The sequence below is a fragment of the Penicillium nucicola genome (assembly GCF_028828085.1).
Source record: "Penicillium nucicola strain IBT 29836 chromosome Unknown utg000001l, whole genome shotgun sequence".
Classification (NCBI taxonomy): domain Eukaryota; kingdom Fungi; phylum Ascomycota; class Eurotiomycetes; order Eurotiales; family Aspergillaceae; genus Penicillium; species Penicillium nucicola.
Genome location: NW_026643125.1, coordinates 4643247 through 4657286, shown reverse-complemented (window position 1 = coordinate 4657286; position 14040 = coordinate 4643247). Strand labels below are relative to the sequence as shown.

General features: G+C 47.5%; 3 protein-coding genes across 3 annotated transcripts; all 3 read left to right on the top strand.

The window, feature by feature from the left end:
* Window positions 1-8988: 8988 nt before the first annotated feature.
* N7511_001740 (uncharacterized protein) lies at window positions 8989-9775 on the top strand (the record flags this gene model as incomplete). The annotated part of the gene is made up of 2 exons (XM_057124165.1): window positions 8989-9132; window positions 9185-9775. 2 exons carry the CDS (start codon window positions 8989-8991, stop codon window positions 9773-9775), a joined length of 735 nt encoding a protein of 244 aa, XP_056989898.1.
* Window positions 9776-10867: 1092 nt separating this feature from the next.
* N7511_001739 (uncharacterized protein) lies at window positions 10868-11595 on the top strand (the record flags this gene model as incomplete). The annotated part of the gene is given in 4 exon segments (XM_057124164.1): window positions 10868-10964; window positions 10984-11021; window positions 11080-11238; window positions 11296-11595. 4 exon segments carry the CDS (start codon window positions 10868-10870, stop codon window positions 11593-11595), a joined length of 594 nt encoding a protein of 197 aa, XP_056989897.1.
* Window positions 11596-12780: 1185 nt separating this feature from the next.
* N7511_001738 (uncharacterized protein) lies at window positions 12781-13563 on the top strand (the record flags this gene model as incomplete). Its single annotated transcript, XM_057124163.1, has 1 exon — window positions 12781-13563. One exon carries the CDS (start codon window positions 12781-12783, stop codon window positions 13561-13563), a length of 783 nt encoding a protein of 260 aa, XP_056989896.1.
* Between the last annotated feature and the right edge of the window lie 477 nt (window positions 13564-14040).

The window sequence follows — 14040 nt, the reverse complement described above, 5'->3', positions numbered from 1 at the left end:
CCAGGAATCACGCGTCAATCATGACCCTTCGGAGAGAACTGACAGAGCGCTAGTTCGGACTCAAGTTGGAGTGTTATCACGGTTTTCTGTCCATCATTAGCTTTTTTATCGGCGGCATACCGTATGACTCACATGGTCTATATAAAGACACGGAAAGGGGCTCCGTGGCTGGCGTAATCTGGGCGAATGCACGTAGTATTATTTCGCATCGTCTATGGGGTCAGCTGGATTTGGGCAATTTCGTGCTGGGACTTACCCGTCTAACCGCTCTTTTGCATCGATGTATTCAGCGGAGAGTGGTCGGCTGCCATGGTGGATGTTTGCGTAGAATTCTGACCAGCTGACCCAAACCTGCGTCTTGATCGGCTGGCACGGGTACTGTAGCAAAGTGAACTTGGTGGGAATCGGATTCTCATTCGTACTTCCTTGTCGGACCATAATGTAATTGTAGATGTCAGTGCATTGAAGTTCCAGTATGGCCAGACGGAAGAACTTATCTGGTGCTTCAAAAGAAATGCCTGCTCGACTCTGTAAGCCAAAGGAAAGTATTGCGGAACAAATTGCTGGGGGGAGGAGGACGTATTTATAGGCTTCTCGGCTCCAGTCCCGGAAGTGCTCTGCTAGGAAGCAAACGTTGAAGGACACCATGCCTGCCCTAGGTGAGGCAGGTTCTAATACCGGAACGATCTGCAGCGACATCGTCAGCACTATTTGAGATGCCCGTCGAGCAAAAATACTGGTCATGTTGGGAATGAGTGGTGAAGCTAAGTCGTTAAGAAACGTTGGCTCACTGTTGAATCTACGGTCTTCATAATGAGGCACTCGAAGGAACTCAGTCTGTGGCTTTACCGAGAACGCTCACATTGCTTGGCCTTTTTTTTTTTTTTTGCTTGAATCAACTTTGGAACTGCTGACTAGTGTTGAGGTATTTTGTGTTCTTAGGGTTTCTGTTCAGTGTTTTGAATTTTATTTGTCTACTGAATACATTTCTGAGTCCTCCAACGAACGTGACAAAAATGTTATGAAAGAATTTGGAACACCCCTGGTGATCAACTAGATGTGAATTATATTCACCCACCAACACAACGAGACTTGATTAGTAGTACTATTATCAAATAGAATGCCAAGTCTGTATCTCTTGTCTATAAAAAGAATCATGAATTGCTGGATGAGCTGATCCTCCGACACTCGACTTCCTCTAACGCACAAATGGATGCTCCGACCAGCACGCCAGCCCAGGAAAGAGAAGGACAACAACAGCAACCCATTGAATTGCCAGTCGTTTCTGAAAGACTCGATTCACAGGAAGCTTCTGATCATGCACCAACGGTAAGTGGAACAACTCAAGTCCGAATACCTTTGCTGACCACCGCAGCCCTCTCTCTCGCAACAAGAAGCAGAAGTAAGACATGCTTTGGCTACCGAGCCATTTCAGCCTATTCTGAAGGTGATAGCAGACCTTGAACGCGACAACACGAAGTCCGCCTTTCCCGCAGCTCGACTGGTCGGTATCTATCGACGCCTGTGGGAGTCATGCGTGTCCAAGCACATCGATAGCCAGAAGCTGGAGCTGAGCAATCGGATCTTGAAGGAGGATGGTAGGCAACTGAAAGAAAAGAGAGATGGTCTTCAGCTCCGCCACGACAAGCAGCTATCCCGGCTGCGCTTCTTTGAGCAGGCACTGCAATCATCCCGGGATCGACTGATTAGGGTACTCGATGACTGGAATCACCCTGCTAGTCTAAATCCAACAGGGCCGTCAAACGTGGCAAGAGAAGAGTGAAGGATTGTATATTCTTGCTTGTCTGATATTAGATGGCCTCAACATAAGATAATACGACGACGTTGAAATTGAAAGTAGTTTGCTGCATGGAAAGCGGATTATATCTTCTAAGCGTTTATATAAGGTCATAGAATAGACTGTATCCGCGGATGTTCCCGCACATCATGAGATTCTTCCAAATCAACCGGAATTTCACAATCAAATTACTGACCTGGCAACAGTGGACAGTGTAGCCAATGGAGGGGTGTCGATTGACCTACCGTCCTGCATTGCATGGTGGAGGCCACAGTGCCTAAAGCAGAGTCTCCGGCTCCGACAGACCGCCAAACATTTTCGGAGACCGCTTCAACAATGTCTGACCAGTCTTGTGTTTAACCATTCTGCTTCGAATGGCTTTTTGGATGCAATCATTGCTTGCCAAAACCAGAGATCTCTTCAAACTAAATTCATTCAGTCCGGGATTGGCCAAAAGGGATTCAACAACCGAAAAATGTTCCCCCTTGACCGCCAACATCAATGGATCCTCGGTCCGCAAATTTCTGAGATTGACATCAATTTGATCATGGGCTAGGAGTACCTGGACTAACTCCCAGTTGCCAACACGGGCGGCCAAGCAGAGAGCAGTGTCGTGAGCTGCAATCGTGCTTTCATTGATGTTTAGACGTGCACCTTGCTGTACGAAGAGTCGTACCACATCGAGATGACCGTGTACAACCGCTTGACAAATTGGTGGATCTATGGAGCCCGTTCCATTGATCTCTACATTTGCCACACTCAATAGACAAGAAACCGTGTTCAGAAGTCCGTGATATGCGGCCACGGAAATTGGAGTCTGGCCTGCAACGCAGAGATTCAGAGCGATCCCCGGTATTGCAAGTAGCTGTTGTAGAAGTACGGTGTCCAATCTGATTGCCGCGTGATGGAGAGACGTAGACGGCGTCTCGAATCTTCCGCGGCCGCCAACAAAATTCACGTTGATGTCTTTCTCCGCCAACAGCCTGTCGGTTATCTCGTCGCATGACAAGTAAGTCGACAGCCACAGTGGCGTATTGCCATTCTTGTCTTTGCAGTTCACGTTGGCACGGGGGTGACTGAGGAGTATATTGACCATCTCCAGGCGTCTGCTTTGAATGGCAAGATGGAGCGGCGGATAGCCTTTCCGGTCCTGGAGTTCCAAATTCAGACCCTTGTGTCTGAAAAGCTGTTTGACAGCTCCTACCGACCCATAGGACACTGCTTGGTGAAGAGGTAGCTCAGCATCTTGTGATGATTGTGTACCAAGATATGCCTCAGACTGCGGATCGTTTGAAAAGATCAATTCCATCACGGGCCGATTGAAGCGACATGCCCAGTCCCATGGCGAATGGCCTGAATCATCCAGTACATCAGGGTCGCTGCCATTCGAAAGTAGCAAATGCACGACCCCGATTCTGCCTGCCAAGACTGCTAGGTGGAGCGCCGTTCGGCCGTGTTTGTGCTTGACGTCCACTCTAACATTGGGTTGTTCTAGAACGCGCTTGACGATAGAAAAGGTTCCGTATTGGAGAGCATACGACAAGGCGTTCTCCCGTGCGTGGTTTTGAATGTTGATGTCTAGGTCTTGCCGATTGAGTAGGAAGTCACGCACAGCAGCGGAAGAGTACTGGAGCGCCCGCATCAAAGAAGTTTTGCCGCGGTAGAATGCATTGATGTTGGCGTTATATTGGAGCACAGCCTTGAAAAGGTGAACATTGTCGTCCTTGGTGGCCAGATGCAACAGATTGCTGTTCTGAAATTTGGCATTGTACTTCCAGATGCTGGGCTGCAGTCTGAAATTGAGGTCTGTGCATGAATTTGCGAGCGAGAATAATGCAGTACCATCCAAATGCGACACAATCCACAGCAAAAGCTCGTTGGGCAGGTCTCTGATGTTTGGCTGTAATGTGTTAGCTTATCAGTAGACCCAGGAAGAGCCAATTGAGACAGACCATGATTGGACAGATTCAAGCGAGGAAGCATAGGAACTGCAGAGGAGGGTGTAGTGAGAGACTCGAACACTGGATATAGCAGGCCTCTTTATACTGACCTTTACTCTCACTTAAGAGTGTAGCCTCTCACTCCTCCGAGAGGTGTGTAGCAACTACACGGCAGCATCAAAGCCTTGACAAGAATGTTCAGAGAATCTGGAGTCTAGCTCCCGGGAACGCCAAATGTGTTCCTGGCAGTGTCAATGGCCCCGGGAGCCCGAATCTATCTACGTACCCACATCTGCATCTAGTGACATAAAAATAAATCACAACCTACCACGCACTTCGAAATTTCAATAGGCAACCCAGAATGTGTCGACTATGCTGCCTACCGCAGTAGCCACTCCTTGTGCCAATGCATGGTCATCGCAATTTACAGCCACAAGTGCAGCTGATTGCGCAGCAGTGATCTGGAATGACATGCCTTCTCGCAGGCTGCTGATCGGCCGTATACCGACGCATACTGCATGCGAATGCATTTCTCGACGTATCGTCTGTTTCAAGGAAGGTGTTGCATGCCAGAAGGCACGCAGACATGCAGGGCAAGAGCCTACGGAGATGGTATATAAGCTGACGAGGGGACGCTGCAGAGATTGCCCAACACCACCAACAATCCAAAGCATTTTCTGCCTTTGTCGAGCACATCACGACCACATCAATGACTACCATGCCTTGGAACCCATTTTCCGTCTGCGAAATCCCTCACAGTGGTCCTGGCTCCTGTTGCGGCATGACGAAAAAAGGCGAGCCGTGCAAGAACTCGATCAAAGTTGGAGACACCAAGATAGGGCATCAAAAGTTGGCCACTCTCGCGAGAGAGCCGTTTGACCTGTCAAATTTACAATCGAAGCTCTGTGACGTTGCCAGAGACTTCCTCTGCGCGAGATGGCATCGGCAACGCCAGGCCGAGCAACTTGGTCAGCAGTGGTATGAAGCGGCCGTCCGCAACCAGGCGCAAGTACCACATGGCCCCAGAACGGCCTATTCATCAGCAGTTGAGCACCCGGGCCAGCGTGAGACATTGTAAGTCTCCCAAAGACGCACTCCCCAGTCGGACGAAACTGACCGGTCATCGCGCGCGCGCAGACAAGACACGCAGGTACTGCCAACAAGCCCCGAGCCAGACCTGCCATTCAATTCATATGTGACTTCCACAACGCTGCGGACCAACAATGTCCCGTGGCAAGTGTCGCCGGCCCGACCGGCTGTTCTCCGTTCAAGAACCAATCCCCTGGCCAATTACCAGAGTTTGACGTTCCAGCGTATCACGCCGAGCGACGAGGTCGACAGCATCCACTGTGTGTTCTGCCTGGCCGAGGATGGAGAACATGCGAACGAGTCCGTGATCTTGTGTTGTCCGCAATGCCAAACGCTTTCTCATCTATCCTGCGCGGAAGAATGGTTGCAAAAGCGAGATACAGGCTTTAGCACCTCATGCGGTGTGTGGTAAGTGTGGATGATCTTCTTTCTGCGACGACCAGGATACTGATGACTACAGTCGAAACGAAGGAGCCTTGGACGCCTTGATACGCCCTTTACCAGCCCCCTATTCTAATGCCGAGACACATTTTGTCAACACGGCCAGCCAATCGTCGCCCAATGGAGGACTTGCAGCCGTCAGAATGTTTTCAGCGAACGATCCTCAGAGTCAGTCGCGTCAGCGGTCGGAGGGATTGCCGGCACCAGTCGAGCGAAGTGGTCTCCGTCGCTCCACCAGAATATCAGGGGCCCACCCACCACGAGTCCCGTCTACTGCACCGCTCCGTCGGTCGGCACGACTCACCTCGACGCAGCGTAAGCGATAACAGCTGAAGTATGACGTGAAGGTGAATTCAGCAAAGATCTCAATCCCATCCGATAACGCTTGGTTAGACGCTCGGCATTGTGATCAGCAACGGGCATCATACCTGTGGTTGATTTTTGGAATAAACTTAGCAGAAAATGCAATTTTGATTCTTCAACTCAAGAATAGAGTAAAACGCTACTGACTTTACCATTACATCGTAATCGAAGGCTGCAAACTGCTTCGCGTATGACGAAATGACTAAGCGCTGAACTGTGCTGGCAGACAGGCTATTCTGTCGACCAAAGGGAAACGCAATGCTACTAGCGCGCCCGAAGAATATTCAGCAACCAGTCGCAATTACCTTACGAATACTGCATGAAACCGGATCTATTGATGATCCGTCGACATAGCTGATGTAACTAGAATGGACCCATAAATAGCGAGAAATAGGGGTAATGGAGATACAGAGTCAGTGATATCTCCAGTTGGCCGGATACAGTAAGGATCGCAACACAACCCCTCTGCCTGATGATCTCAGGCCCTCAAAAGCCTTACTAAGCTGATCCCCCATTTATTTTGCACATTCCACAAAATAGAAAAATCGCACCCTGAAGTACTGCATTGGCTATGCCCGTACTAGTCTGTACTCTAACAACCACGTTACGAAATGCTTTTGCATTGAACAGCGCGATGAAACAGACAGATACATCGTAGAGTCGCGTCACGTGGGGACGGAGATTGTTGGCAGAAAACACCTCTCAAGCTGGCAAGAGACTAACAAACTCTTGTACTTATCGATTTGATTCTGGAAATCAATAAATTGACACTCGGCGCCTCGACGTCATCTGCAGGAGCTAATCCCATACACTTTACTCCTGGGGCTATTCTAGGTTCCAGGAAGACGAGATCTGCTCCTGGGACCCTTACTCTATGTTCCTGACTGAATAAGACAATGGCTCCGGGAATACGCCAGCCAGACCCAGGAGCGATAGAGGCCCTGGGAGCATATTTTGTCACAATTATCGTACGAATACTGCATGAAAACCGGGTCTATAGATGATCCGACGGCATAGCTTAGTAACAAGACTGGACCCATAAATAGTGGGAAATAGGGGTAATGAAATACAGAGTCATTTACACCTCCAATTGGACGGATACAGTACGGGATTGCAACATTGCTGAATCAGCTCCAAACCGCTCTTGATCTTGTTATCCATATTATGTAGAAACACACCTCAAGTACTGGGCAACGACCTCATTGCTTAATTCTATTACTGGTGCATACTGCATCTCTCGGAGCCGATACTAATTTTGACGCTTCTAGCTAAGTCCGACACTCATTTGGCACAGGAGGAACGCAATTTGTCGGAAGAATATATCTGCCGGATCCGTATGGCTGGGATGACCTCAGCATTCTGAATAACGTAATTCACAACCGAGCGGCCACCACAACCGAGTGGCCACCCCACCAAAAACGCATCATTATTAATGCATCTATCTCAACCAAAACGCTAATAAATTCATTAAACTATACGCGAGATCCCTTATTACATGCAGTTCTCTTATGACCTAGGATTCCACAATCTGAGCATCTCGGTGGGGCTCTCGTACGTGGCAATGAAGGTAAAAAACCCTGGTTTACCTCACCTAATACTGGCGCTGAAATAGCCTGTATAGGCTGGGATATCAGGTCTGATGCCTCTTTCACTGTAAGGCCACCTTCGTAAAGTATCTGCCTTGTAGATCTAGCCTTTTTTTGCCTCTTCTTCTCGTTTGCAGCGCGTAAATCACTAACTTCCTTCTCAAGAATAGCTGCCGAATGCATTGTGATTTGACAGGCTTTTAAAACCTGATTTATCGCAGAATTTAGCGGGCTCGGGGGGCTTTTTGAGCGCTGTTTTAATAAGGCTTTTATCGAAGAAGCTTGTTTTTGTAATTGGACGTAATTTGAGGGCGTTTTTGGCTCCCACTCGCTCCCTCGGCTTGAGGGGGGGGTAGGCGTACGAATGCAGATATTGAGCTTTGAGATAACCCGATCAGGGTTATAAGGCACTAAACCGGTAGCACCGAAGCTATTCTTAATAGTCTCCGATTTAAACGCCGTGATTCGAGCGGTCGAGTAGGCTTCGAGGAAGTCTAGTTTATCAATATGATCGACTCCGGCACGCATTTTCGACTCAACAAGCTCGGCGTATACCTGTTTTAACACCGCAAAACAGCCAATATCGAGAGGCTGTAAAAGGTGAGATGAATGCGGAGGCATAAAAATTGCGACAATATTGTTTTCCTTGCAAATTTTGTCGAATTGTGGTGTTAAATGACTACCGTGGCCGTCAAGTATCAACAGTCTATACCTCCCCTTCGTACGTAACGAAGTAGACGGAATAAAGAGCTTTTCAAGCCACCGAAGGCCAATTGCATCAGACGTCCATCCATTCGTACTAACTTCAAGTCTCCAATCATCCGGAAGGCCATCGAACCAAGATTCGATAAAGACTTTGCCCTTAAAGATCACACACGGAGGAAGCGCCCACCCTAACGCACTTATACATTCAATTGTAGTAACCCACGCGCGATTTCCGGGTTGTAAAAGCGATCGGCGGCCATAGTATTCGTTTCTCGTGACAACTTTTGCGGTCGCAATTAAGCCCATTGCAAAACCAGTCTCGTCAAAGTTATAGATATCAGCGGAATCGATACCATATTGAAGGATAGTCTTTTGGACGAGAGAAAACCACTGAGACATAACCCTAGGATCTTCGCATTTGGCTCGCTGATAGTCGTAACGTCTCGAGAAACGAGACGTAAGTGTAGGATGCCTTTTTATAAAGTTTGAAACCCAGTTTTCGCCGACCGTAACAGGGGGTATAGATCCACGCGCCGCCAGTAGTATATTGGCTATTTCTCGTACAGTTGACGGTCGAGGGGCTGCTCCACGTGAATCCAAAGAGATAATCCATTTTTCAAGTGAATCCTCTTCAATCTCTGTCAATTTCAGACCATTGGCGCGTGATTCATCGCGAGAAACGTGGCCAGCAATACGGCGGCGGAGAGTCGTACGAGGCACATCAAATCGGTTTGCTGCCTCTTGAATTGAGACAATTTCTTGCTTCTTAATAGCCTTAATAGCTAGTAAGATCCTACCCTCTTGCTCTGTACGTTTTTGAGCAGATTGAGTACGAATTGGTGGCATAATGGGTGATTAAACAAGAAAGGTCTGATTCTGTGACGCGTTTTTTGGTGGGGTGGCCACTCGGTTGTGGTGGCCGCTCGGTTGTGAATTACGTTAAACTGACTTATACCGGCCGCATCCTCTTGCCCCTGTGCCGAAACCCTTTCTCTTCGCTCCTTCTTGCTGCGCCGGCGATACCGTCTTTTAGTTATCACGCCTGATATGCTACATATATTTCACTATGTCTGACGCTCACACGCAAGCTCACACGCTGGACGAAAGGCTTGTCGCAACGATCTCTAGTATATTTACCTCCGCTGGAGTTCCGAACACCCTTTGGGGCAATTATTTACCGACTGTATATGGCGTCCCCACTATTGTTGACGTCCGTGATTTTTTTCTTCCTTCTAAATGAAATGTTTTTGACCTAATCATAGGGTATGGCTTTTGTTATACCCGACGAATCGACGAAGATTGCCCTGACCTCGATTCGGAAAGCTGGTTTTGCCGGTTGTCTGCAAGGCCTAGGTTGCCCTGTTTTAGATGGATATCGGGGAAACCTCCCCATTGAGCATTGGCACATTGACGACGAACTGGTGATCTCAGTATACCGGAAGTCCGACGTGCTGTGGGAACTATCTTTTTCCGAAGGGAGCCTAGACATTTTGAATGCCTCAGACGAACGCCTTCCATCAGCGGCACCCGGCCGTGGCCGAGGACGCTTCCCGCCTGAATTTGGCTCTGTACAGATTCCTCACCCTGTTCGATACTGCGAGGCTGTAATCATGTTGCTATGTCGAGATAATGGCACCAGATCTGCAAATTACTGGATGGCGATTCTGACCTATATTCTGGAATACGTGGACGGGACAGTTTTATTTGATGAGAACAGCCTGGGCGAAGCCTATAAATCATTCTACCGTGCACTCAAAGAAGGAGATTTCTCAAGGATGTATCTCCTCCTAGATGATCTCCGCAGTGAATTGGCTGTAAAGCGCCGTCAGCTGCACAGAATCGAGAATTACTAGTCTTTCCTTGAAGGTCATGCTTTTTTCATAGTTTTCTCTCTCGGTGGCTCATATTTCAACAATTTTGGTTGTGTCGAACCCCTCTGTCTGAGAAAAATAGTATCCTCTTTGGTTTGAAATCACTCTTTTTCCGGTCTCTGCGTCTCGGAAGTCACAATTGAAATGAGTATGACCAAAAGCCCATATTCTCACAACCTCCTGTTTCCAGCAGAATTCGCCTGACAGATCAGACATAAAACCAGAGGAGATTTTGCTATGCCTGTGCTTCGGATCAACGACGTCTTCGCTGATTAGGGGACAATAATGAGTGAGCACAACGATTTTGCGACTAGGTTCCAAGCGCGAAATGGACTTTATCTCACAATTGAGCCATTCAAGGTCACTTTGGTGTGCTTCTTGGTGTGCTTCAACCGACCAATCACTAATATGATAGAAGTCGTTCAAGCCATAACTGACGTCATTCATCTGTGTTTGGGCTATTTGGGAAAATAAGGTGCAGCCGAGGATGCTCAGTGTTGGTGAAAGATCATAGCGTGTCTGATCGAGGAAAACAAATTGGCCCGACGTTTCGCCTCGTGTGAAAGACTCTTTGAGTTGGGACTCAAATATTTTCACCCGTAACTTTGTTTGAGTCCAATTGCTGTGATATGGTTCGTGATTGCCAAGAACAAGGAATACGATGCAGAAGGCTTCTACTTGAGTGCGAATAAACTGAAAGAAGCCCTCGTCCTTAACATATCCAATGTCGCCGATTAATGCCAGATATGGCGCTCGGGGTTTGACATGAAGAATATCGTATGCAGCTGGGGATTCCAGGTGTAGGTCAGAAATCATTTGGAATTGCGTCTCAGCCATGAGCGGTTATATGCCACACGGATTGTTTCGAAATTTGTCAAATCACCTAAAGATGAGGGGTATCCAACGCTAAATATATCTTGATTGGCGCCATTGTCATGTGACATTCAATGAGACGGATTTACAAAAACCAGGCAAGCAACAGCATTCAGAATGATAGCCAAGAGCATCCTCCTTAGGCACAAATCATTTTTAGAAAACAAGTTTTTTCTTGAATTTGGATTTGCAATACGTACAATGTCTAGCGGGCTGTCTTTTGCTGAGTTGGAGGCAGCTGCCGGGGCTGTCATTGTAATCCTCAAAACCATACCGGAATTCTCGAAACTCCCGAATCGTTATCATCGGGGGTTTAGGTCTCTGGAGATACATTCGTAACTACCGCACAACTGAGGTTCGTTCTCAAGGGCCAATCATAGACTTTGAGTAGCCGCTGATGGCCTTACTAACAGGACGTCGACTTCCTCATAACTGTCCAGAGCGCTCCCAAAGCAGTAAAAGATAAACTGCTTGCTTTGCCATCTTCTCCATTCCAACAAACAGCTCAGCTTTTTTACTACAAAGGCTCCAATGGCAAATTAATTCAGATAGATATTACTCCTGATTGGCAGGTGAGACCGTTGGTCGCAATTTTTCTTCAACAGTATGATATTAATCGTAACCTACAGTCGCCCTATGTCCCCTCTGGCGCGATACCTATATCGACTGTTCGATCGAATGCACTGCCATATATCTCGGAGCTTGATCTACTCATCTTCAAGATCAACAGCTGCGGATTACGACCCACGCCAGGGAAAAAGTTGCGTGATGCAACGGACGCCTCGGAACTTCTAGAAGATCTTAGTACCAAGGGGCCTATTGTGCTTTCGGTGTCTCAGAAGAATGTTATACTTCAATGTTTGGATGACGTGGCTCGAATGTCTGGGAGAGATAAAGCCTGGTGGATTGCGAAGCTGGCTCTGAATTAGCTCCACCTCTTTACTTCTTCAGGTCAGGGATGTGGAAGCTTAGCCGAGTGTTCATCACTGATATTCATCGCTTTATGTTAGTCTTTGTGTCTTTGGAACCAAAATGAACCAACTAGCAAGGTCTATATTCGCCGAAGAATAAGTCAGAGTAATACCAAAGTCATGGCGATTTGCGTTTGTGGCAGTTTCGTTTCCATAATACTTGTCCATTCTTAAAGCGATTGCTCTTGCAGGTCTTGCAAACGCATTGCACTCCCCAGGGTATCATCATCACTAATTGACGAAACTAAGTGAACATCGTACAGTAGTTTTCGAAATCAGTCATACCTTGCTAATATTGACGAAAGTGTTTCTTCTCTGTAGCGGACTTCACAGCACCACACCTGAAGTTCAAGGTTGATACTGTGGTCCAAGCTATTAGATGGTGATATTCGGAAGCACTGTAAGCTTGCAACGCTCGTTTATGGGCAATACCGTAAGTTGCACACGTATTCCCATCTTATGGATCAGTCTTATTGTACATTGTGCCTCCTAATACTGTTTCTGCCGTCTTTGAACTTGATACGCTTTCAACTTATTCGTCTATCTGGCTAATGGGATTCAAAGAAACACTTATATATGGCGTCACTATTCTGAGCCAGACCCTAATTTAATTACACCAGCCTTCTTTCACAATGATTTAATCAACGCCTAGTCCTGGTTCTGTGATTTGCTGTATATTTTTATATATTGAAATGGGGACAGCGCGATGGCAGTCTGGTCGAGACAGACAGGTCGACAACTGGGAACAAAACCCAACAACAAGCCAGGGAAGGGAGCTATAGGCAGATGAGGTCCTGTAGATAACCTGATGCTATATCAAAGAGCATAATACTGAAGAAATCATGAGTCCGAAATGAGTGGCATGCTTGTACGTCTCTTCCTAAAGTCTCTCTAGTTGTGAAATGACCATATCACTCTCCCATGACATTGGTGCCTGAGGAACAAGTCATGAATGTCACGCGATTCACCACTACAATATGAAGTATCTCCCCAGCTTCCAAATTTCTCGATCTTTAAAGTACGTGGGATTTGATTGGTCAACTGATGCGTCGATCAAGCTAGGCTGCCACCGTTATGATGCTCACTAGATATATTCTACCGTTGGAGATGATCGTCTTATGCGTGGTCAGCGGACATCTCATCATGACTTTGCCAGAGCCATACAGTCAAGACACCCTGAACAACTCTCCTCTCGCTGAACATGGCAGCGATCTCCCCTGCAAACTTCGCATGGATGCATTCTTGGCTCCTTCGACGGAGACAATCTATCAGATCGGCACTGAGAATACTATCAAGTTCAAAGGAAGCGCGACCCACGGTGGCGGGTCATGCCAACTGAGCCTGACCAAAGACCGTGAGCCAACCAAAGATTCTGAATGGATGGTCATCAAGTCCTATGAAGGAGGTTGTCCTACAAAGGCAGAGAGACTCGCCGGAGGCGCCACTGCCGATAATGGCCTTCACCTGGATTTTTCAATTCCCGAAGGAGTTACGCCCGGGAAATATACTTTGGCTTGGACGTGGTTCAATCGCATTGGATATCGTGAGATGTACATGAACTGTGCTCCCATCACCGTGGCTAATGGCTCGTTGCAACAGTCCAAAGACGTACAAAAGCAAACGGCTACTTTCCCATCCATGTTCGTCGCTAATATCAATGGCTGTATAACGAAAGAGAACGTGGACATTCGCTTTCCTCAGCCAGGAAGCATTGTGGAGCATGATGGCCAAATGGATCACCTTCTTCGCGAAGGTCAGCCACCATGCACCGGAACACCTACATTCGGTGCATCGGCAGTCATTCAGTCATCCATTCCTGATGTAACCGATGGTATGCTTGGAGAGACAGTATCATCTCCTGATTCATCCGCTTTGGACCGTACTTCATCTTCAATCTCCTCGTGTCGTGTTCTTCGCGGTAATTAGGAACACTGATACGTATTGAGCACTCGGGCGCAGTCGTGTATAGCCTGACGTAAAATCAAGGAAGGGAAAATACCTAATCAAACTCGGAAAAACTTCAGTGCTGTTGCTTCAAAACCATAGTGTAGTTTGAAGAATTCAGACTCAGGTTTCAGTTCATAATAGAAACAAACTTCCCCATCTTCATCACCCATATCAAACTGTTCCCGCTCCCACAGACAGTTTCATCGTGCTAGAAACCCGTCTCTTGTCCCCAGGAGTTCTTGTCCCTAGGAGTTCTCTTCTCCTGGAAGCCTCTGAACCGTTTTGGGCGCAAAGGAGCAGCTTCTACGAGCCGCCTATCCCTATGCATGGGACATCTGAAGAGTCTGCACCCCATTCCGCTGTTCAATCCTGTTTATGACTCGTGGCACCCCGTTTTTGTTGCCACAAATGCCACTTCCTAAGTACCAATAAGATATTCAATCGCAAGACCTTGCA